General features: G+C 40.3%; 2 protein-coding genes across 8 annotated transcripts in view; one reads left to right on the top strand and one right to left on the bottom strand.

Moving 5' to 3' along the window:
* Window positions 1-1,576: 1,576 nt before the first annotated feature.
* Window positions 1,577-8,931, bottom strand: purg (purine-rich element binding protein G). Its single transcript, XM_084324789.1, has one exon. It carries the CDS (start codon window positions 8,581-8,583, stop codon window positions 7,516-7,518), a length of 1,068 nt encoding a protein of 355 aa, XP_084180915.1. The 5' UTR covers window positions 8,584-8,931; the 3' UTR covers window positions 1,577-7,515.
* A 1,375-nt stretch (window positions 8,932-10,306) lies between these two features.
* The window catches only part of wrn (WRN RecQ like helicase), a 96,330-nt gene continuing 80,960 nt past the window's right edge, over window positions 10,307-25,676 (top strand). For 4 of the 7 annotated variants that reach the window (XM_084324617.1, XM_084324615.1, XM_084324614.1 and 1 more), the window contains exons 1-3: window positions 10,307-10,453; window positions 13,261-13,335; window positions 21,244-21,365. In XM_084324617.1, coding sequence (XP_084180743.1) covers window positions 10,451-10,453; window positions 13,261-13,335; window positions 21,244-21,365 — 200 coding nt within the window. In that variant the 5' untranslated portion in view covers window positions 10,307-10,450. Of the gene's footprint in view, window positions 10,454-13,180; window positions 13,336-21,243; window positions 21,366-25,676 lie in introns of those variants that run through there. The other 3 variants (XM_084324616.1, XM_084324618.1, XM_084324619.1) reach the window with 3 other exon arrangements.

The raw sequence follows: 25,676 nt of genomic DNA, 5'->3' as shown, positions 1-25,676 counted from the left end.
TCTGTCAACAGGTCAAAACTGTAAATGTTCTGCTCCAGATCCTATATAATCTGTTGACTGATCACAGAATCAAATCAAATTTATTTGTAAGGCCCGACAACACACGTTAATGTCCCCATGGGCCTGACACGTCTTCTTTAAACAAGTCAAGAAGAAACATCACAAGTCAAGAACAAAACAAAAACACCATAAAGTCCAAAAGATTTAAAATAAATGCAAAATAAATGCAACACTCCCAGACATACCCCATGCGAAGGTAAGGAAAAACTCACTAAAACGTAGCAATAGGAAAAAATGCACCACAGGCAATGTGGAGGAGAGAACCCTTAGAAGGGCCATTCAAGGGGGGATCTCCCTTCTTAGATGTCGGTGATAGTAGTGTTGCAGTAAAACAGGCGAACAGGACATGACAGCAAGTTAGAAAACAGAAGCTCTTACAGTACCATGCGTGTATGTAGTATATTTTATGAAGAGAAAGGAATGTTGATACCAGTTCAACAAAGCTCCTTTATTGAGATCCAAGCATCGAATAATTTCGAATCGAAAATTACTTTTATACACAAAACTCTAATTAAATTCAGGAATATAATGTAATCACTGGCTGAATAAATACAGATCTTTAGGATGTAATGCACCTATAAACTTCAGCACAACTCAAGGTCAGGAATATAATGTAATTACTAGCTAGTAGCTGGTCATTAGTCAGGCTAATTCATAAAAATCTGACAGCTTTATGATGTAATGCAATCACTAGCTTCAACACATCAAGAAATGCTCAAATAAGGACAAAACGCTGATGTACAGTAGATGGTCAGGAGTTCTGACATTGTTAGGACTGTTGGCTATAGAAATGGTTCCTTGAGAAGGGGCATCAGATGCCTTAATTCAATCAACTAAATTCAAAGAACTACTGTCTCAACTCAATGTCCACTGTCCAATATGACATGATCAATAACAAAAACCCTATGATCAATCATCTATGATAGATAGATAATCTATCAATATATATATATCTAAAAACTATTGACAATCATTGTCAATAACTTGCAGAGCTGCTCTCTCGCATACGTGTGTTATCGTAGAATTGGTGCCTGCGGTATGAGGGACACTTGCAAAGGATTGCTAAGATTGCTAAATGGCTTGACCTCAAATAAGGAAGTCCCCAGAGCCGCAATATCACACCTCCAAATAACTGAACGTTTAGTCAGAGACTTCAGAGAGCACTGCCTTAGAGAGAGTGCTTTAAGCAATGAAAAGAAGATGCTTCTTCGAATTCAGCTTTATTTTACTCTTGGGACTGTAGACTTATATAATGTATGATTTGTTATAACCAACAGTAACACTTTCGGCATAATTGGCAACATAATCAACAAACTTGAAATTCAGCTCGTCTTTATGAAATGGACTGAATGCTTTATGTTTTAAGTACAGCAGATGCAACCCTTCACACTTTTCACACCCCTTTCTCACACCTCTGTAAAAATACACTGAAGTGACGAGCTGTAAACAACCGGATATGGTATTAAATATACGGGTTGAAAAGGGGGAAAAAACAACTATGAAATCAAGGTTAATCTGGTCAAACTTTTATTGAACAACAAAATAAAAAGGAATGATGATTAATACAACCGTTAAACATCCACATTTTCATTGTTCACTCCTAAAAGCATTACATCTGTTCCAACAACGATCAGCACAGAGTTCTCCAAGAACACACATCAATTTTTTCCAAGACTCCATTGACTTTTACACTCTCCTTTCTCTGCTACATGAAAAAGCTATTCAAAGACAATAAAGAGTTTGAATCATTAGCAATAAAAAAAAAATCATTAGATTGTCTATAGATCTTTTGGAACTTAGTCACATAGGCAGCGTAACTGTAAATAGGCATTACTGACGTGACGTCATTAGATCACCATTTCCTTTGGCTAAATTATGTGCCACTATGAGGCCGACTGCTTCCAACACTGGGGATATCTTGCCCGTTTGTTTCACACGAGACGATTCAAAAAAATCTTGTACGAAAAACACCGGTGACAGTGCAAACTACAAAATGGCCAAACGTGGTCGGTGCAGTGTGTGTCTTCGATAGGCGCGTGGAGGCTAGGAATCGTAGTATTTACAGTTACACTTGACCATAGTGATCTGGAATGACATCTGCCAGTTATTTCATGACTGCAGCAAGACATCTAACTTCAAGTTTCTCTTTTTATTCTACTCTGGAATTTCCTCTTAGCATGCATGCAGCTGGGGTCCATAAGCACCTTTATATATATCATTATATAGCACCATATTTTAGTATACTTATTCTATTATATTCGGACCCAACTGTTGGCATGCATAAACTTTAAAAACTTGGGTTTTCTCAGATAGGTTTTCTAAATGTTGCAACCTTACAAACAACGCAATTAATGAATATTCATACAGTACCATACATGTAGAACATGAACTAATACAGTACACACATTAAAGAAAGTGCTAGAATACAGAACAATTGCTTTCTTGTTTTGAGTCATATAATATTCTATAGGACTATAGGACACGCTAATGTTTTACATTACATTTATCCAAATATACACTTAAACATTTTCGTTTAATTTTTATATTATTACCAAACACTTATATCTCTAAAATCCCACTGCAAAAGTTCAATGATAAACACAAAAGCAAAAGAAAACAAACCCAAAAAGCTTCTTCAATACCCATACTTTCACATCACGCTACCTACACAACTATAAATTAGTAACATATCATATGTATTTAAAGATGCTGTCACTTTGTCAAAGTGAATCTCTAACAATTTTTTTCTCCATTGAATGTTCACTATTAGGTGGTTAGCAGTGTTTTGTGGAGTTTGAGTGCACTATGCATTTGAAATCACAATTTCCTAAACATGCTTGTACCACTCGTAGTTTGTGCAGTGGGAATTTGTAGCAAGCTTATCTCAGTAGCAACTCTATTTCTACCTTGGTCGACGGGTAACCTTTTTCTAAATTTATTTCTGCTAAAAGAAAGCATACAAATCAAAAAATTTAATTGAAAAAAAAAAGATACAATCAAATTGTAAAGATGCTTTAAGGCTTAAGGGTCGGAAACATTGTATCTAAGTGATAACAGTCCATATCAGATTCATTCAAGTTGTTCAGAGACCAATATAGCCCTCTTTAATTACCTTTCACTCTCTTTACAGGACTGTTCCATCTATGGAAATTACCAAGTACATCTAATATCATTTGGGTTTCATGAAAATAATAGCAAATATATGTGTATATACCCATTACCCATTTTGATAAAACCCTGTCTTTATTACACAAATAAGTAACTACTTTAGTCTGGAATCAAACATGGAAACGTCTACCATACTTGACAATACAGAAGAGATATTAATAATATTTTATAATACTAGACAAATGTAATCACATAATATGTATAATATACTATATTTTTAGATTTTCTGTTAAAACATTATAATTCTTCTTGATTATCAATCTTTGAATGTATTTTGGAAGTGTAAAGGGAGGGGGAACCCGTGTGCACGTAATTAAAGTGCTTGTTTGATCCTTCGGTCACTAGTTTTACCCATAATGATGGTAAAAAGGTATCCGAGACATCTTACTCAGCAACACGCTCCATTAAAACTTTTTTTTTTGGCTCTATGCTAAGAGATGAGCTCCAATTCTGCAAGAATTTGGCATTACTGCAAAATGGTAAACACTGATACAACAACGAGGAAGCTGTTGGCAAATGATCCATCACCGAAACACAGGACTGAAACCCTTGTCATGGTAAAGAAAATTACTCCGGTTAAATTACACAACAAGAGGTTGGGTGGAAATCATTTTGTACATCTGATTTGAAAGAGATAGTTGTCACAAACCGAGTCATTTCAGTCCATTCAAAAAGTGCTTACACCAGTATTTTGGCGATATTAGAAGCAGAGATTGCTAGTAATGGTAGTGCAATCACATTCAAGTCTTTATCCATCTTTACTATTTTACCAAATGGTAAAGTGCTACATGTAGCACATTTGTCCAGAGACATACTTACAGACTCCATTGACTTGCTAACAATTTCTCCTTCCAACATCTCAAACCAAAACATCACCTCAAGTGTTTTTGAATGGACAAAAATTACTCCTGGTTTACGTCAAATCAGGTTATTATTATTAATAATTAGTTTTAAGTGTTCCATTCCTTTAACAACATGCTTTTATTTTAACTTGGGACAGTTAGCATGGTGGTCTATCGTGCTGCCAAGCACAGGACTTGTGTATTTAAGCCTTGGGAAGCGCCATGGGAACAGTCCTTGCTACAGTATAGCATGAATGACACAACAATTAAAGCCGTTAGGAAGGCTTTTTCTCTTGTCCTATACTCTGAGGATGCTCATTAACTGTGATTTTTTTTTTTTTTTTTTAAGAACTAAGACGAAGACAACATGTCTGACCCTATTGGCCCAAAACAGTTGCCCTTGTTACAACAACAAAACAATCCAAGGAGATGCTACAAAGGCATGCCAGCCATAACTCTGAAGACATTGACCTCATTGTAAAAAGGGGGTCACAGTGGTTCAGGTGAAACAACATGGGAAAAAAACGGCTATTAACTTCTGGACCAGAAATCTGGGTCAACTCATCTTTTAACTCCTCATGGGATTAAAATAAACAATAGGGGGCGTGCCTCATAGGAGCTTAACTGTATGGCGAGAAGCTTCAAGTGCATGATTGTCACTTTAAACCAAAGCATGGATCTGTGTGGTCCCTCCATGTCAATTGACTAAGAAGCAGAAAAAAGTGCTTGCTCTTTTCTTTGTAAAGTGCTTTCTAGGGGGAGACTTTGGGTGTTATAAATAAAGATAACACCTCTATCTCTCTTTCCAAGAGAGAAACCGCCATGGCTTCATTCTAACTATAGGCTAAATGCTAATCAGTTTAACTTGAAGGTACCAGCGACTGTTATTAAAGCCTGCATCTAAAGCCAAGTCCACTGGCCCTTCACAGGTGTGCCTAAATAAAAGTTATGAATTCGAAAATGCACCCAAGAAAAGCGAACATAAAAAAAGAGAATACAATTTGTATCAGTTATCTGATCAGATACATAATGAGATCCGCGTGAATGAAGGAAGAAGTTGTGCTTTGATGATTCTTCCCTACTGCCTTGGATAACTTTTGACTATAGTGAAATTAAAATAACTCACTGAATCATTAAAAAGTCCATGCCACACACCAGATAATACAAGGTAAACACGTACAAACCCAACTAATCTTGTGCTTTTCATGCACCTCTTTTCTATAGTCCTCACTCGACTAGATCGCCACCTGTAAAAATATTTGTAACTATTTTAAATAATTTTTTACTTTAGAGACTTTAACCTCACTTTGGACCAATCCTGGTTTTCATTATACGATATATTCCGCATCCTTGATTGCCTTGAGAGTTAATAGTATAGTTAATAGTTCATTTGGAACAATTACAATATGCCCACCAGTGTACAGTACATGGAGACCTAGTCGATAACATAATGAGCATGACGCATTCTGACTGTTCTATTTGGCTCATTTCTCTTCAGGGATCTTCCATGCAGGGCGAGTGGGCAAATATATGCTGAGCTCAATATACAGCACGTCGTCATTGAAGCTCCGCTGGAGATACCTCTTAATAGGTTCTCATAACACCAGACACAAATAATTTCAGACGACTTCGCGCGTCCTTGTCGACAGATACAGGGGAAATGGAAAGTAGGAGGTTCTGCACGGATAGAGCACATTGATAACTTGGTACAAATAACTATTTTAAAGCCCTATTGAAATGCAAGATGTTATGCCCTGCCCTTACTATACTGCCATTTACCAATCTTATCAAACATACCAGCGATCACAGAGGCGTTGATGTGGGCTAAAAGTAATGGGCTTTCATTTCAACAGGTTCAGCGTTTGCTTTTACTTGGTGGACATCTGGGAGACATGTGTGTTGCATCACAATAACGCTCTAAATGGACTGAAAATGTGGCACATTTCTGTTTTGCGGTGTAACGCCACCTGCCACTCAAAGACACCAACAGAACCTGTGGCGAGCAAAGCGCAAATGATATGGCTTGATGGATCATTTTGAGTCTTGAGCCATGTCTCTACACGTTGGTTTCACTAAATTTACGTAAGGGCAATCGAGAATAATGTGATCTGCATTTTAGAGTCATGCATATTGCCATAGCACCACAGATTGTCAACATGATTCAAAATACAAAAATATAGTATGGGACACTATCACGACAATCTATTAGGAGAATTCAAACAAGTGATTTTCCGCCACACTATTGAGTGTGTTCACGATAATTAATAGTCAAATGTGTCATGGAACTATGTAAGCACTCACAATATATGGTAAATGTCACTGCAGACGTTCTGGTGTCTTGTCATTCACATATCACCCATGTTTTATAGGGCCTTATGGGCATTTAGATAATAACTATACTGGCTAGATCTCAGTGTTTCAAGTATCCACACAAAGAATTCAAAGGCATCAGAACGTTCACTTCTTATGTGTACATTTCTTCATTAAGAGCAGCTGTTGATAAGGACACTACAACATTGGATGAACAAATCTTCTGTGCTCAACAGATCGCATTTAAAATACCTCTCCTTCAACCATGTATGTGTCAAGATTCGGAGACGCAAGGCCAATATAACCACATTAGAAGAATGCAATTACAGCAACACACTTATATAGAACCAGGGGCCTATATCTTGTCTGACACTGAGAAGAATGCAATTACAGCAACACACTTATATAGAACCAGGGGCCTATATCTTGTCTGACACTGGTCATATATGTTTGCTCTTTTTGTATTTTGACTAGATATAGGCATTATATACTAAGAAAACATATTTTGTTTCCTCTCTCTCATTGCCTGTTCACATAGGCTATACTAAATGGAATTGTGTCTAATGCCCCAAAAGGAACCCACTACATATTATCTTGATATCCTCAGTGTGTGTAAATTACTGGTATTAATGGTTGGACGTCACTATTCTTAAAACAACTATGTGCAGTAGCAGTAAAAGTAGTAGACTATTGCACAGCCGTTCTCCATCCCAGCCTTTCTCCATCCCGTGCTGTTTTACTACTCACTCACTCGCACATGCGCACACGCATTCTCACAGCCTACACGCGCTCACTGTGCAGCTCTTAATAAATGGACAGTGCAACAACCACAATGAAATTTCTTCGCTTCAAAATTGGCGTCAGTTATGTAGAATTTCAAAGATTCGTTTCATTGTGCAAGATTGCGCCAATTGCAAAAAATCGATGCCGGTATCGATGCATGAGTGGAATAGGAACTATGGAGGAAAAAAATGGGGAAAGTGCTAGTTGACAAAAGTCGTACAGTACAGTATTATAGAGGTACATTAATCAAGGAAAATGTTTCTTAGAAACCTAGGTTATTGTCACGTTTAGCCATTTCCTTCACGGTTGGAACCCACACTTGACACCTCTAAAAAGCCTTCGACTTCCATGGTCAGTCCTCTTGGTCCTCACTGTCCTCGCGGGCCTCGGTCCTCTTCTCTTTGTGACAGGAGGTGAAAATACGTCGCATTTCCTCCTCATACCTGATGAAATTCTCTCCAAATCTGGCCCAGGCTTTCAGGGGGACCGTTATTGTGTTTCTGTACGGCTGTCGCACCTCGCTAATCTTTAAAAAGATACCATACCGGTTGGAACCCACGTCGAAATAGAATCTCTTATTGTCCACCCGAAAGGACGCCGCCTCTGGAAGCTCCGGGTTCTCCTCCTGCACGCTCCTGGCGGCGCCTCGTCCTCCGCGCTCCTCGGCCGCGTCCTCGTCGCCGTAATCTTCGATCAGCTGTGACAGCGCGTCTCTGAACTCAATGAGCCCCTGCGCCGGCAGCACGATGGTCTGCTCGATGCCCTGGCCGTAGTAACCCATGGTGCCGTGGCCCCTGCTGACAGTCTGTCGGATGCGGAGGAACCGGCCTCTCTGGTTCTCTTTGAGGTCCAGATAGTATTTTCTGTTATCCCTCTCGATGAACTCACTCTTCAGGACGCGGTGGGCATGCTCCTCGGATGGTGCAGTCGAGCCGGTGGGGGACACGGAGGCTGCGTGGTGGTCCTGCTGCTGCTGTCTCCTGCGGGCATCGTGCGGGGGGCGGCTCTGGCCGTTGCTCTGCTCCTCTGGTGGCCGTGACGCCGCCGCCGGGCCGCCCCGCAACCCAATACGAGCGTAATAATCGATGAAGTCTCCCAGGCAGTAGCGCAGATCGGGTGCCATTGACATGGACAGTGTTAATTTGCTCTTCCTAATGTTATCGTGACGGCCTCTGCCGATCCACACCTCGGCGATTTTTAAGAAACGTCCCCGTGCACTTTGCTTGACGTCCAAATAGAATCGTTTCTTCTGAATGTCGACGCGTTTGGAGGCGAGCTCCTGGATGTCTATGCCTGGCTGGTGCTGCTGCTGTGTGCCAGGGTGAACATACTGTTGAGGATATGCGCCTCTCGACATAGAGTCTGATGTAATCCTTCCTCTGCCTCTTTCCATCCCTCTTGAACATGTATCAGCCATCATGATTTAGATTCCACCACCGTACAGCTCACGACAAAGCAATTCCCCCCATCCCTATACCCAACAAATTCACGAATAACGTCAGCTTGCTTATTCATAAAGCCAGCCCGGCTAGGTCCTGTGGTGACAAGTTCGGAAGATACCTCGAATGACCCGAAATGGCAGCTACTCGCGGCAGGAGTCTATCAGCTGATCGAGTTGCTGTGTCCTGAATTAAAGGTCAAGCGCACCATTTGGTTGCATTTTCCATCGCAAACGTTGGCGATCTAGGTTACCTAGCTACCCATTCCCTGCATCTGACACTTCTCCCCGTCTGCCGAGTGAAGCCAGGGAAGCGGGGAGTCTGGTGAAATGAGAGAACTCGTCCAATCCAGGGTCTCTTTAGAGGGCGCTGCTTCAGACAGCGAGATGAACCCAATGAACCCATCCACCCGCCCCCTCCCTCCTGGCAGCAGCGAAATCCCTCGTTAAAGAGACAACATGATTTAAACAACGGGTTTGGAGGTCGTGTAGTTTCCACTTAACGGGTGAATTAAGAAAGAGAGAGAGTGCTTATATTACTAGCCCAGCTGCGAATATTGAGAAATACATATGGTGGGGATAATGGATATACCACAATGGCCTACTTTAGCTATATAATGAAACCAGCATGTGGTAAATGCGTAGTATATACACGAAGACCATTCTCAGGACGTGCATCCTTAGAATAAACCAGGTCGGGTTATTATTATAAGGACAGATTGGCGCGCAGTATGCAAATAATTATGCCTTCCCGAAATCAAACAAAAGGACTGAGCAGCATTCAAGACCACAACGCTAAAGTGCGTTTGAGAAAACATTCCAAATAGTCAATTTAGCATTACTGACACAAATAATTTAAAATATAATCCAGGTTAACGAATGAACAGTGTTATCTCTTGCGTGGTGATATTGCGACTCTTAATTTCTACGACTGCAGTGCATTTAGCTAATGTCTGGTATGATCTTGAATGCAGCTTTCTCCTTCGTTTCCAGATGTGTTGGTGTTACTGTTGGCTGAGTGGCATGCAAACAAAACGTCAACTGCGCTTCACATACTGGGACAATTGAGTGTCAGTATAAAGTGTTTTTAAATTAAACTGCCTGTTCATTAGCAGTTTGCCATAGTTTCAGACTGTTTAATAAATAGAGAATGCATGTTTTCCTCCCGAGCGATAAGTGGCAGCAACGTGATCTGAACCATCTCTCAGCCGGTTGTCTCGCGAGAGTAGCAGCAGAGACCGGGAGCATTGGGAGGAACTCGAGGAGAATGCTACATTCGATTAGAACTCGGAAGTCGAAAAGTACGAACTCGGAAGTCGAAAAGTACGACTTCCTACGAGATATAATCAAATAAAACGGCACGTCAACTCGGAGTTCCCAGTCACAAACTCGGGTATATGATTCATCTATCTCCAGTTCAAGTCAACATGGTCACCCACATCGTATATGCGTTAATGTTGTTATTCGCCGTTTTAAGAGTACACTTGTAAACTATATTAGTTATATGTCGTTGTAAACTGTCTTTGTGGGTTGTAGTAGTTCATGCAAGACACATTGTAAGAAAATAATGCCAAATAAATGCGTAGCTCGAACGCAATAGGTCGGGGATGACGGGGTTGAGGTTCACACTTCTAACTTCCCACCTCCGAGCGTTAACGAATGTAGCAGGAGGAACCTTGCGCGACGGCGGGAGCAGTGTGAGCACCATCACCAGACACAGCTACGTACTGAAGTAGCCTTATTTTCACTAGTCAGACCAGCATTTAAACGGACATGTAATGGATTTATGAAACCCAGCCAAGGTCACTAAGTACTACTAGTTCGGTAGCGGACCTACATAGCTACAAAAATGGTAGGGCAAACCTAAACGTTACACTTTCTTGCTAACGTTAGCTGGTAACCCATACTGATTGCAAACAGCATCAACTTGTTATGTATGATGTCGGTACCAAGCAGATGATACACACGTGTTGTAAACAAAGTGCATGTCTGGTAGCAGTTGTGATTTAGGTTAGGTGTTAGCTTGCACCCGTTGTCACGTCTTATTTGTTGTCTAGTTTAAAAGTTATGCATTTTTATAGCATGTTCTGGGTGAATATCTTCTGATTTGATTGATTGATTGAAAACTTTATTAACAGATTGCAGAATGGGTACAATACAGTACAGCTCAATACACACAATTGTTAAGGGGATGCAGACCAGAGAAAGACTTTCGTCTTGTTTACATCAGGGTCCCCCATTTTCAATTCATCAGGACATATTGATTGATTGATTGAAAAGTTTATTAACAGATTGCAGAATGGGTACAGTACAGTACATCTCAATACATACAATTGTTAAGGGGATGCAGACCAGAGAAAGACTTTCGTCTTGTTTCCACCAGGGTCCCCCATTTTCAATTCATCATAAACATATATGACATACAGTCAGATAGACAGTACTGCTACATCTATACATTTACATCTGGTATGTCATAAATGTCTAGATGTAGCAGTACTGATTCTGTATGTCATATGTTATGATGAATTGAAAATGGGGGACCCTAGCCCCTTTCGTGACTTTCGGTTTGCAAGCCTGTGGCTTTTGTGACCGGAGTCACTTGCCCACCCGCCCCGATCACCCAGTAGCGAAACGACCAAGCGTCGTCAAGGGGCTCGCGGTGTGTCAAGAATACATCAGATCTGAATTTCAAAGATACCCAGCGTACAATATGGGTCTAACACAGCTTCACGATGGGGTCTGGAAGCTCGGAGTTGCTAATAAACAGTTTAAAACATTGTTACTCGACGAGTGGTATTTACAGACCGAACGTCCATCTCCGCCGTTGGTGTCACAGCGCATGCGCACCATGCCGCGTTCACGTTACTGGGAAGAAGCGGAAGAACCAGAGGACATCTCGTTGCTACAACTAGGAAGCCTTCACGCTTTGACTCTATATATATCTATGGATGAAACGCCCACATCCATACTTCCGCAATTCGTGACGCGAAGTGGGAGATATGGGGTCTATAAAAGAATCCCATATGTCCTAGTAGGAATTACCACTAGGAGGCTGACGTGAATGGTTTTTCCCAGTCGGAAACTGGTTCTTCCGCTTCTTCCCAGTAACGTGAACGCGGCATGGTGCGCATGCGCTGTGACACCAACGGCGGAGATGGACGTTCGGTCTGTAAATACCACTCGTCGAGTAACAATGTTTTAAACTGTTTATTAGCAACTCCGAGCTTCCAGACCCCATCGTGAAGCTGTGTTAGACCCATATTGTACGCTGGGTATCTTTGAAATTCAGATCTGATGTATTCTTGACACACCGCGAGCCCCTTGACGACGCTTGGTCGTTTCGCTACTGGGTGATCGGGGCGGGTGGGCAAGTGACTCCGGTCACAAAAGCCACAGGCTTGCAAACCGAAAGTCACGAAAGGGGCTAGGGGGACCCTGATGTAAACAAGACGAAAGTCTTTCTCTGGTCTGCATCCCCTTAACAATTGTGTGTATTGAGTAGGGATGGGTACCGAATTCGGTACTTTTAAAGGTACTCTAAAAGTACTTTTTTTTCTTCTTTTTTTTCCCTTTCTTCTTTTCATGTCAAAGTTCACACGCACAATATACGTATCAGGGCCGACGTTCCACTCTACTGGTTAAAGTTGCTTACTCGAGTCGTGAGTAGTACGTTTGTTGACAAAGAAAAATAAGGTCCACAGCTGCTCCTGTGTAAAACAAATATCCAAATGGTTTATTTCTCTTCCACAGCGAAGTCTTTCTTTACACAAGTGATCCTAAAGCTATTTTCCTAAATATTCACGTCACTGTAGTCACTACTACTACAAGGTAAGAAAACTGTATTTTCCCAGTCTCAAATCACCACCGACTTGACACATGAAAATTCCTCCTCACCTGAAAGCCGTAAATCAACTTGCCGGCTCTTTCCACAGCAAAACGGTAGGCAGGCACCTTGGTTGAGAAATGCAGGCTTTAATCTATGTTGTTTAGTCTTGTCTGTTCAGTACTGCTCAGCACTGTTTCAAGATGCACAATGAGCTTAGTCTATTTGCCACCCCATAGAGCCCCATTGTGAACCCGACATTTCGGAACCACCAAAGTTTTATGATGGATATGGATAGTACGGATCCCCAGCACTCAGAAACTGCCGGATGCTAAATTGTAAATGTTGGGCAATTACCGCTTACCCTTGCCCTGGCTATCCCCATCGCTGTCGTTCCTCTCCGTCTGCTTCTTCCTCTTCTTCCCCGCCGTTTCCCACACCTCCTTCTCAATCTTCAGAGAGAATTGTTGAATATAGATACACAAATGTTCTAGAATGTTTGATTATGACATCATACTGTGACATCACGAATGCTCTAGAATGTTCCATTATGACATGTTGAGCTGTTACTGTACTGTACCCATTCTGCAATCTGTTAAGACAATTTTCAATCAATCAAAACAGTGTAAGTCAGCAGCAAGCTAGAGCTAGATGCAATTATGTATTAGTGTGAAAAGCTGACCGCATGAAAGTTTGTTGTACTGGAATAGTTAACGTACAGCTAGTTGTCATTTATAGTCTGTTTCGACTCCACAGAAGTGGAACTATGCTTTGCAAAATGCCTGGTAAGACAGCTAACCTGATGCATCAGCCTCATAAGAGTATTTCCGCGACAGGTTGACATGATGAACAGGGCTCTACCTGAGTGGATGTCTAAAAGAGGAGATTCTGAAAAAGATGCACTAAAACAGGTAATTTAACAAGACAAAGGTAGCCTTTTTGTACTTACGTATCCACAATCCATACAATGGAAGACAATCTGGCTCAGTGCAAGCAGTGTCCAGCCTAAATTGAACCTGCAACAGGTGGTTACCAGCACAGTATGTGTGGTGCGTTCCATACAACTCGCAACTGGGGATTTCCCAGTTGAAAATCCCGACTTTCGACCTCCAAGCTTTTCCAGGTGCAAGTAAACAAAAAAAACATGGCTGACTGATAAACAGTTTTTCCCCATCATCAAGTTACATGCATAATATTAGTGATGCACCGATGTGAAAATTGTGGCCGATACCGATATTAATATTGCTGTTCTGGCCGATACCGATATTTACCGATGTCGATATCTCTGTATAGAAAACACTTTTTTATGATAAATCAAATAAAGAGCTATTTTCCAAAACGCATTTACTTTTTACTTTTGTAACTTATTTTCAGAAATTAGTGATATTTTGAAACTATTTAAGGCAATTTTTTTTTTTAATATCGGCCCTATCTTCATATCGGACTGATACTGATGTGTAAAAAAACGGCCATATCGGCCGATATTACATTGGCGGCCGATATATCGTGCATCACTACATAATATATTTTACTATGTGATAGTGCGTGTATTACTTCAATTAAATACAGGCAAACCTACTTGAACATTTCTTTTAGTTGATTGTTTACCATTTACAATGTGCTTCTCCATTGTTGTTTGACATCAGACAACTGATTCTCCATGAAGTTGGGGTAGTCCCCCCCCGTTTCAGAGTAGGAACTCCTGACTTTTGAGTGGTGCTCCAGTATACTTTTTCCAAGTACAGTAGGAGGTTGGAAAATCCCCTATTGCGAGTTGTCTGCAATGTGACATTATCTCCCCTAGTGGCCCTCTCATGGGATGGGGTTGGTGTGGTTAATCTGTGAGGCTAGACAATTTGCTTATGTTATTGTACATGCTTTGAAGGGTCATATTCAAATCAAACCAACACACATAGTCTATCTTTGTACAGTATTTTCCATAATTTATCCATCTAGTTGAGAGATTCATCTAGAGTAATTAGAGATGACTGTAATTGTAAATAAGTACATCATCATGTATATAATAGAGCCCCATAGGGCTGCACGATTAATAAAAAATAAAAAAATCGATCTCGATTCATAGACTTATGCGATCTCATTTCTAAATTATGATGATTATTTTCATTTTTACTTTACTTTTTAAAATGATGACGAAAAATAAGAATCGTGTGAGAGAATCGTGATCTCAATTCTTAGAGAAAAATCGTGATTCACATTTTAGCAAGAATCGTGCAGCCCTAAGCCCCATTCATTTAGAAAGGGATCCATTATCATCCATTGCCATCAATTATTTATTTGCATAGACTTTTTCAGCGCTAGGGAATTTACATCTCTGTACAGGGCACAGGGGCACATGTTGAAAATGATGGATGGTAATGATTAGGTGCTTCTTTGCATATTGAGAGAATTTGATATGCACAATATGTACAGTACAATATGTACTGTTGGACTGTAACAATTCCATGTACGAATAAATAAAAATGAAATGAAATGAAACAATACCTTAGGCCTCCAAGAATAGGAATACTGATTGAAGATCATTCACTGGTCAAGTCCGAAGATACGTAAACGTCACCTGGCAAACTGGTCTCAAATATAAGTTTGTTAGATATTTAAAACACCAATACATTTTTTTTGACCATCTAAATTCTGGCCATAAGTCTTTGAAGAGTTTAATTTGTATATGGCCGTTCCGACCACGTGTCTGTTCGTAATTATTGTCCGATTGCTAGGCCCCTGGAAGTGCTGTGTGCAGCGCCACTTTCAAAATGTGCTAAACATAAAGTTAATTGTTTTAGCACCACCATCTGGCCAAATGGTGCCACATTTGATAATGCAATACACTTACCAAGTGTGAAGTCGATTGGATGACCAGTTACCAAGATATGCGTAAAGTTGGTTGTTATAGCACCACCATCTGGCCAAATATCACACAAAATGGGTGTGGATTGATTTGCCTGGACCCACAGAATCCAGGGGGGAAAAAGAGTTACGGTTAAAAAGTTACAGGCCAAAATCAAAGGTTTGTTATAGTGCCACCATCTGGCCGAATGGCACCAAATTTGACACTGCACTCACTTGGGTCCTCAGCAATACACCCACCTAGTGTGAAGTCGATCGGTTCTCAAGATATGTGAGCTACACACATATGTAAGATTACAAGATTCCTTCCTTTTTAGTTAGAATTAGATGGCATTTGTTTTACTCTTTTTTTTTTTTTTATATTTAACAACCAAACTTGTACTGCTATAATATGCCATCTAATATAATATATAGTAGATTGTCAGGTTTAGCTGTTTGTATACTGTTAGTCTTTGTATCAAGAACGAAATCATTCAATCAAAGTGAAAAAAATCCTCTTATGCCATCTTTCAGTTTTCAGTATTAACTCATTCAGCGCCATCGCTTAACACTTTGATTACCGGTGATGCGGTGCGCCTTACCTCCGTTGAGTGCCAGCACCCACTTCAATGATAGCGTTGTGAACGCATAATCTCTGTCTTAAATTATGGCTATGTGTCTAATCTGCCCGTCGTTTATCAATGACTTGTTTGCAGTCAACATTGTCGAGACGGATTGTTTTTTAATTGGTTCATTTCCGTTTTATAGCATTTTGAAAAGCCCTAGTTTTTCAGGAAAATATAAAGATTCCGTGATAAACGGCATTTACTGGAATATTCTGGCATACACAAAAAACATTGTCATTTTTAGGGCTGTCTTAAATACTTCGAAGCTTCGTTCGATGGCACAAGCTTCGAACATAAAAAAATCAAAGTTTTAATTTTTAATTTTTTTTTTTAAATTTAAATTTTTTAATAAATTTTTTTACTTCGGTGTGTGTGTGTGTGTGTGTGCATGGGGCCATTGGGTGGGGCCGGGGGACAAATACACTGGAGGAAAGTAACCCAGCTCAGCACTGCCCAAATTATATCATCACTATTGCCTGTTTGAAGGATATCATCCTCAAACACGTATACACCACCTACACGCCTATTCTCAGTCCTTGCCCCACAATGGTGGAATGAACTACCCACCCCAGCAGGGGAGGAAATTAGGCCACTTTACCCGCCAAATGCGGGTATTTTTTACGTTTGGCTGGTAAAAAAAATCAGATACTCGCCAGTTGGCTGGTAAGCCAAAAAGGTAGTTTCCTCCCCTGCTGGCGAGTATACAAAAAAATAAAACATTCTGCAATCACTGCACTGGCAAACGGTGCGCGTCTTCTGAGTGTTCGCTTTAGTTGACAGTGCCACGAGAGCACTGCACAAGACCACCCGCGGACATATAATGTTTAATAAACGTTTGCGCAGTACTGGCCAACCCGCGGACATCAGCGTTTCCGTTAGCCGGTAATTACCGGTATTTGACCGGCAAAATCTGTTGAAGTCAGACATATTTAATCTCTCCGGTCTTAATGTCCGGTGAAAATAATTCCCTGAGTCTAAGCACAATTTGATTATTTGAATTGTATTAAAATAGGCTAAAATTAAATAGCCTATGCGATGAACGAAACGATCATTACATTTGTTTCCTCGTTGCTTCTAATAATGACAACGACGTTGTCAGCGAGAGCTTAGTGCTGGGTGTGCGAACTTTTGTGAAGCTGCAGAGCCAGAGCAACAGCAGCACAATGCAGTATTCCAGCAGTACTCCAATTCAGCCATTTTCAGCCAATGTTGGGTGGGGGGCGCTGCTGTGCGGTTCCCAGAAAAGAGCCAATAAAAGCTGAATGAGCTGCTCTGCAGCGCCATACTCTTTGCAAATAAGTCGTTGCGAGGTGGAGAGAGTCGTCACGCAAACCACGATAATGTTGCCGTCTCTCTGCTTTCTCAGTTCTTCGCTTGATATAATTAATACAAATGTCCAATATAACAGAATTCGTTAGCTCATAAAAATGTGATTATAACAGACTGCTGTTTAGTGTCGGACCGACTGCCCACATACGCGGTCTATTTTATTTCAAGTCAGCAGCAGCACGGAGTATCGAGGGACTTATTTTATTTGGAATATATTAATGACTGTATACGCAAAAGTAGCCTAGTTTTAAGTAATACTATTATAAATCTACATGCCTTGAGGATGACATTCTTTATATAGCCTGCCTATCAATTGTTTTAAAGCTCAATAAACTATGACCGGAATTAATCTCATTTGTCCGGTAGATTGAAATCTTGCAGGTCACGGAGACCGGCAACAATTTTTTCGAACGGAAACCCTGGCGGACATATAATAATAAAAGTCCCGCGGTACTAGGCTAGCCATCAGGAGCACTCGCAAACAGATAACGTTAAACACAGCAGAAGATGGAAAACAGACAGACTGACCAACGGGGAACTGCATCCAACCCTAGTACAACCCTCGAGTATAAGTTACTAAGGACACATTTAAATCACAGAGGTGTAATGTTAGTCTACTGGAACTGTATACAGTGGTTAGCTTCTAGTTAGCGTTTTAGCTATAGCTGCTTGCTAGCTAACGTTCGCCCCGTGTGCTCAAAGCAGCCAGCTAGGTGTATCTGTTATGACTATAATGTTTCCAAAAAAGCACCGGACTACGACGTAAGGTTAGACATTTTATTTCATGCTCAAAAGCCCCTGGCTTTCACATCGCAGTCACAAAAGGGGCTAGCTCAACCAGTGCACTGTGCACAACGGCACACCAAACCAACTGACGTTACCACAACACTTGACAACACTTCACAGCACTGTCGTAAGACCACCGTGCTGTCTTAAAGGCACAGTGTGCCTACCCAGATGCATACACAACATTGACGCGGCTTGACATACAAAGAAGTAATTATCACAATTAGCTATTTTTTTTGTCTGGTAAAAAATCTGTTTGGCTGGTAAAAAAAATCAGATACTCGCCAGTTGGCTGGTAAGCCAAAAAGTTAGTTTCCTCCCCTGCACCCCAGTTAGGACAGCCGAATCCCGTCCAATCTTTCGCCGTCGACTAAAGACGCACTTCTTCAACCATTATCTGAAATAAAATTAAAAAAATTAAATTAAAAAAATCTAACCCTAACTAACCTTACTGTCATGCACTTGTCCTAATAAACGAACCTACACTGTAACACGCAACACTTTGATGAATATTGTTACTCAGCTGATAGAGTTGTATCCTTCCTGATGACCTGTCGTACAGAACTTGTAAGTCGCTTTGGATAAAAGCGTCAGCTAAATGACTAAATGTAAATGTGAATGTAAATGCCTTGTAGAATTCCACACATAAGAAAGAAAGATACTGGGATGAATAAACAAAATAGGAAATAAAATTTAGAAATGCATGCAATACATAAATAAATATGAATCTCCATATATGAAATAGAACATTTAGATAAGGTGCTACTGAGATGTTTTGGTGAGTTCTTTGTTTTTTTGTGGAAGTAGCCCTTCTTAAAAATGCATGAACATTCACTGATAATTGGTCTGTAGTGGAGTCTACAAGGTCTACATTGCTGGACCTAGGACCTTGTAGACTGACATAATTCTGTGCATAGTTTAGTCTACACAGGCCATATTTCAAATAATCAAAATCTTACTTCATTCATCTTAAACATTCTTGATTTGGGGGATTGGTAGTTCCCATGAAATCTGAAGTTGTTCAAACGACAACAGCGATCCACCTTGAATTAAATCACACAGCCGTGTTGGCTGCGTCACAGTCACGAAAGGGGCTACTTAATTCATTAATCCAATCCACTTTATTTATAGAGCACATTTAAAAACAACAAAGTTTACCAAAGTGCTGTACAAGTCCCACAACATAAGATAAAAAAAAGAAAAAGAAAAAAATTATATAAAAAGAAAAGAAAATTAATAAAAAAAATTTTTAATTCGAAGCTTCGAATTAAAATCGAAGCTCGGCCCCGAAGCTTCGATTGCCAAAAAAAAATTCGAAGTTCAGCCCTAGTCATTTTTCTGCCTATTTATGAATCGTTTTCAAATAAACGCTAGATTATCGATAGTATGTGTACTTACTACTTATGCACGCTAGAGAAGCGATCTGAAAAATATATTCTCATTTCCTGATCAGAGAGCACACACTCACAGCCACACATATGATATGGGACACGTTGATATATAGGTGAAAACAGATCCGATTACCCTAAGACTGGTAAAATAAATAAACTTGGGTCTCTTCAGATGCCTCGTCAGAAAAGTAACATGAGGAGGCTGCCCCCCCCCCCATCAGTCTAAACGAATGGGGTGCAGTTACACAGGGAGAGACGATAGGGGGCGGTATTCTCCTAATTGAGCTCAGAGAGAGTCTGCAACACTAGCGTGAGGCTCGATTGATGAAATATGAATTCAAATCGCTAATAAAAAAAAATACGACAAACAAACGCTATATAGCGTTGGTGGCACTCAACTGGCGGCATGAACTAACGACAACTCGTCCCTGGCACTCAAAGTGTTAATGAGCCAGGGGGCGCTAGAACGCCATCGCTTTAATCAATGGGGAGAATGCGAGTGCTTAAAATTAGGGATGCTCGATATTGTCTTTTTTACCGATACCGATATACCGATATTGTCCAACTCTTAATTTCCGATACCAATATCAACCGATATCAACCGATACCGATATATGCAGGGTTTCCCCCCCAAAAAACGGAATAATTTCAGGTAATTAACATTACATATCTCTTGTTGTGGAATTAACACAACATTATGCATACTTTTGACAATAAATAAAATCAGAATTTGTTCTTACTTGCTTGCCTGGGTAAATAAAGGTTCTAGAAATGTAAAAAAAAAAAGAAAAAAAAACATTTTTCTTTTGAAAACCGATACAGATATTTTCCGATATCACATTTTAATGCCGATATCGGCCGATAATATCGGTAGGCCGATAATATCGGACATCCCTACTTAAAATATATCTTATATTATAGCTATGGGTCTAATACACCCGTCGATTGTCAGTGAGTTGCTTCCAGTCAACATGTTACATGCACAAAACGGATTGTTTTTTCATCCGTACATTTCCGTTTTATACCGTTTTGAATGGTGATTCTTAGTAATCCCAGGAAAAGACGCGATAATAGCCCTTTAGTGGAATACACTATTTTTCGCCTGATTATCGAATCTTCCTGAAATCAACGCTAGATTATCATTATTATCCTTCCTTGTGCATACATGAAATGGCCCTCGTAGCGCGGTGCTCCCCCCGCCACCTCCTGCACTCAACGGTAAACAGCCACACACACACAGATAGCTTTGATCACAGTAGAAAGAAATATCAGATCAACGCAAGATTTTAGATATAGAGTCCTTACCTGGTCTCTGCTGTAATGCAAAATAAAGAATCCAATCATCTGATCGCCATTCCAAATACTGCTCGTGGAGGTCCGTCCCACATCGCCCGGCATTGCATATGAAGGGGGGGGGGGGGGGGGGGGGGGGCAGGCAGCATAGCAGATGTAACGTTGTAAACGCTAGTCCTGCCGGAGTATTTAAACCCCGCCCGCACGGCTCAGATCGGCCCAGAAAAGAAACTACACCATTTCTAATAGAGTGCAATACCGGCTGGAAGGCGTAGGCGGCGGTATTTGCCCTTTTGCGAGCTCAGACCCATTCCCAATGATAACATCAGGCTGGATGGATGACAAATTAATGGATATAGCTAATAAAAGAAATAACGATTAAAACCTGACTATACTCGTGATTGCCGCTGAACGATTGATGAGTTAACCCGACTTTTCTCGTGACTGGCGCTGAATGAGTTAAGGGTGTTTAGCACTCCAAGGAGGGTGGTGGGCCTGGTTTGTACTTCACATGGTCTTCATCATCAAGATGGTCTTCATCTTGCTTCAACAGGTTGGGTCTGGATTTCTCAAGAAAAATGTCATTGAGGATGATCTGCCTTATCTTCAGTTCACTGGCACAGTCATGTACAGCCATGAGAAAAACGACTGCTCCTTTCTCTCTGAAGATTTAAGGTAAGGAAAGTGCATTGAGAAATATTTCATCAATGAGTCCTTCCAGCATTTTTTTGCCAACATTTCAGTCAAGCCCACCACAAAATAGATTTATTTTCGGAATGTCACAAGCCTTCCATTACAGCTTGTTAAAAGCACTCTTTGTGTTGCATGTTCACAGTCCTTTAACACTTTCCGTGCCACGGGTCCAGGTGCCCCGGAACCCCGTTGAATGCCAACGCCCACTTCAATGATAGAGCTCTCATATTTGCGAACGCATAAACTATATCTTAAATGATGGCTATGTGTATAATATGGCCGTCGCTTATCAATGACTTGTTTGCAGTCAACATTGTCGAAACGGATAGTTTTTTAATCGGTTCATTTCCGTTTTATACCATTTTGAAAAACTTGTTTTTTGAAAGTTTCAGGAAAATATAAAGATTCTGCAGGAATCGCGCTTTACTGGAATATACTGGAATACACAAAAAACGTCATTTTTCGGTCTATTTATGAATCGTTTTCAAATAAACGCTAGATTATCGATAGTATATGTGTACTTATGCACACTATAGAAGCGGGCTGAAAAATCGATTATCCATTTCCTGATCAGCACACACGCACACACACACATAGGGCCCACGTTGATATCTGTGAAAAAAGCTCTGATTATCCTAAGACTGGTAAAATAGATTCCTTACCTCAGATCAGATGTTCTCCAAAACGATTATTCCAATTCCTGATCGCCATTCCAAATATTGATCGCGTTTATTGATCCAACGCTGGGTGGTCGAAACACAGATTCCACGCTGTTCTGATGGTCCACAATGTCTGAGAATGCCTGAAGTAAAATGTGAAAGCAGGAGTTTTTTTTTTCTCATGCGTTTCATTCAATCCAATCCAAAGGGGTGCAGTACCACAGGGAGAGACGATAGGGGGCGGTATTTTCCTAATGGAGCTCAGAGAGAGTTTGCAGTGGTAACATGAGGCTAGATTGATGAAATATGAATAAAAATCACTAATAAAAAAAATGTGATCTCTCGTCGTTGGTACTCAACGGTCGACATGAACGAACGAGAAATCTCGTCGCTGGCACTCAAAGTATTAACACATTGAGTGCCAGCAGGGGGCACACTATTTATCGCTTGAATGCCAGCCTTTTGGGACTGATTTTCCGATATTTCATGATTTTCGCGTAGCTATTTCTATATTCTATATTATGGCCAGTGTTTCCCACAGGATTTTCAGAGACTATGGTGGGTGAACCTCCGACCCTCTAGGGGGGTCCGGGGGCATGACCCCCCGGACCTTTTATTTTTTTGTACATTTTAAAGTTAAATGCATCAATCTGGTGCACTTTGAGAGCAAAATAAAGAGGCTAGATCTATGATGAACTTTGTGCTCAAAACACAAAATCGACTAGACTAGTGCTTCAATTCCACCACCAGCACACCTGATTCAACTTAACTAGCCCTTTATTAGTTGAATCAAGGTGTGCTGGTGGTGGAATTTAACAAATACATGGAACGGCTGGGGTGTCTCGAGGAGAGGTTTGGGAACCACTGGCACTAGAGCATACATTTCAGCCATCAAAGAAATTAAGCAAAAGTGGTTACCTGTGTTGAACTGGTTTATTTTTTAGAAAATAAAAGAATATAGTGGATTACTATTACGACTACTACCACTTAGGGCTGGGCGATATGGAAAAAAATCTTATCGCGATAACGATATGATAATTTTATTTTATTTCTCGATATCGATAATTATCGAATTGTTATAAGTATAAAAAAAAAATTTTTTTTTTTTTTTTTTTTTTTTTTTTTTTTTAACAACAGATGTATGTTTATTTTGCAGCAATTCTTTGTCATTGCCGCCATCTTTAGTGTTACATCCCCTCACACTCCAGTTCTCAGGCTGCAGCTGGTTTAAAAGCTAAAGTAAACCGGCTTCTCTGCTGGCTGTGGCTCCAGAGGAGTTGAACAGTTCTGGCTCTGCTAGTTTATTTTCGATCTTTTGGCGCTTTTTTGGTGGACAAACCACCGCACATGTGCACTGTGACTCGTGACTGGAGTCTAGTTCTGCTAGCACACATAGCCTACTGTGTACAGACGGTTTCAAAATGTGTTTTAAATTAGAAAGCAAACAAAATAAATGGACAAGAGAAAAATAAATCTGAATTTGGTCAGTATTGTCATTTGGACAAGCAAAGCCATTACTTTAAGTTGCAGGCAAGAAAGACAAGTCTGTCCACTGTCTCTGGTTTTAAAACTGCCCTGTTGCAGGTAAAAAAAAAAAAAAAAAAAAAAAATTATTTCGATATTCGATATCGATTATTAAAATATATCGCGATATTTATCGTTATCGTTATATCGCCCAGCCCTACTACCACTGCCAATACTACTGATACTGGTCCCCAATGAATGCAGTAGTCTCGGGTTACATTGCCTGAGAAGACAGTACTGTATCTACAAAACCTTCTGTTTAATCATCTTCCATTTATTCATTTGCTTAGATTTTTCAGGTCTGGTAAATTTTAGCATGGTGTTATTCAAAGATAAAAAATTTAAATAAAAAAACTGAATTGATATTCTCATTTGGTTCATTACAATTTACTCGAGCTTAGTAACAGACACAGTATTTCTGACACTGGGAATACATTCCCTGATATCCATAGATGTCCCTAGAATCAGATACCAAGAACATGCAAATGGACCATTAAAAAAAAAAAGTCTGTACATTTTTATTCTGGAATAAATTAGATTAAAACTAATTTATAATTTTTTTTTTTAATTTTTTTTGAGTAAATTTTCATAACTCGATAATTTGCTGTGTAATTAATTAATCTAATTAACGCGTAAACTGACAGCCCTAATAGAAATAGATGCGTTCGTTAAAGAAAACTAATTTCAATAATATATGCCTTATTCTATGCGCACTGCCAGCCAGCCTTTATGTGACGGAGAGACATACACTTTCAATTTTGACAGAGAGAAGATAATCTCCCGATTCAGATACACAAACGCTTTCAAAGATATTTAAAGTTTGTAGGCATATTTTCACACCACCAACAAAGTACTGGGTCCGTTGTCTCTTATTCAGAATGTATTTGGTGCCAGCTGTCATTTCTGCCCGTCTCCTCTCCGAATTCCGTGACATTTTGGATAAATGAAAAAAAAAGATTAAAAACAAAAAATAACAATAGGTACATACTAGAAATAAGCTTTTGAATAAATGCCAATCCCTCTCTATATATAGTATAACTATATAAAACTACACTGTGTTATCTTCATTTTAAGGGTAAATAGATGTTGCTGCTCCAGATAAAAAAAAATATTGTGCAGGAGGGGGCACAATGGCTCTTCATAGTAAAGGTTGCAGACTCCTGACTTAGGCCCTGTTTAGACGGAAACGCTAGCAGGTGAATCCACATTTTTCGGATGTGCCTTTCGTTTATACGGAAACTGCGTTTTTACGGGGTGAAACCGTAAAAAAGTGAGACCACCTTCCAGGGTGGAATTCCTAGAAACGATAAACCTTTGCGCTATCATCTAAACTGTCAAACCGCATAAAACGGTTTTGTCGCGCCGCTCACGCGTACTGCTTACATCACAGGCATGCGCCAGTAGCCTAGAAGCGTAAACAAAGCATGTCTGATTCTATCCATGGCGATCACCTGAAGGCTACATTGGCAGTACTTTTAAATACACAAGAATCTGTCCCGCGGCTATCACAACTATTAGTACTGGACCCACTGTCTGTGAGTGACTCTGCTTTGGTCCAATCACATTCCCCACCCACAGTCTGCTAATCAGAGGCAGAGTAGGGCGGGTCTTCACAGCACGTCATGTGACATATGCGCCAATCGTGTGACAGTGGGGCTCAGTCGTCTCGAGTCGTTACAGCGTCGTCTGCACACAGAATTCCATCCCAAAACGCTAGTCTAAACGCAAAATTAAAAGTGAGACCGTAAGACGACTTTTGCGGTTTCTGTTCAGACTCTCCGTCTAAACGTAGCCTTAGACTATTACTTTAGGGCCATTGGACACAAATGGTAAAGATAAAACACATTTTTCTCCTTTGGAAAGGTCTGGTGTAGGTACCCGATCTGCTCAGCCTGGCAGAATGGCTCAGGGTCAGTTTTTCAGTTGAGTCGCATAGCAAATGTCAGATGTTTATCACACTACCAAATATCGTTGTCTGTATGTGGCTTCAAAGCGATAACTAATGTTATAGCTGGTATAGTGGTGTTGCCTTTTATAATCTGTTGACAGGAATAGATTAGAATTAAAAGGCAACAACACCACCAACTCAAAACATTAGTACACCGTTACG

Source organism: Notolepis coatsorum, assembly GCF_963971535.1.
Source record: "Notolepis coatsorum genome assembly, chromosome: 11".
Taxonomy (NCBI): domain Eukaryota; kingdom Metazoa; phylum Chordata; class Actinopteri; order Aulopiformes; family Paralepididae; genus Notolepis; species Notolepis coatsorum.
This window is presented reverse-complemented; position numbering and strand designations above follow the sequence as displayed.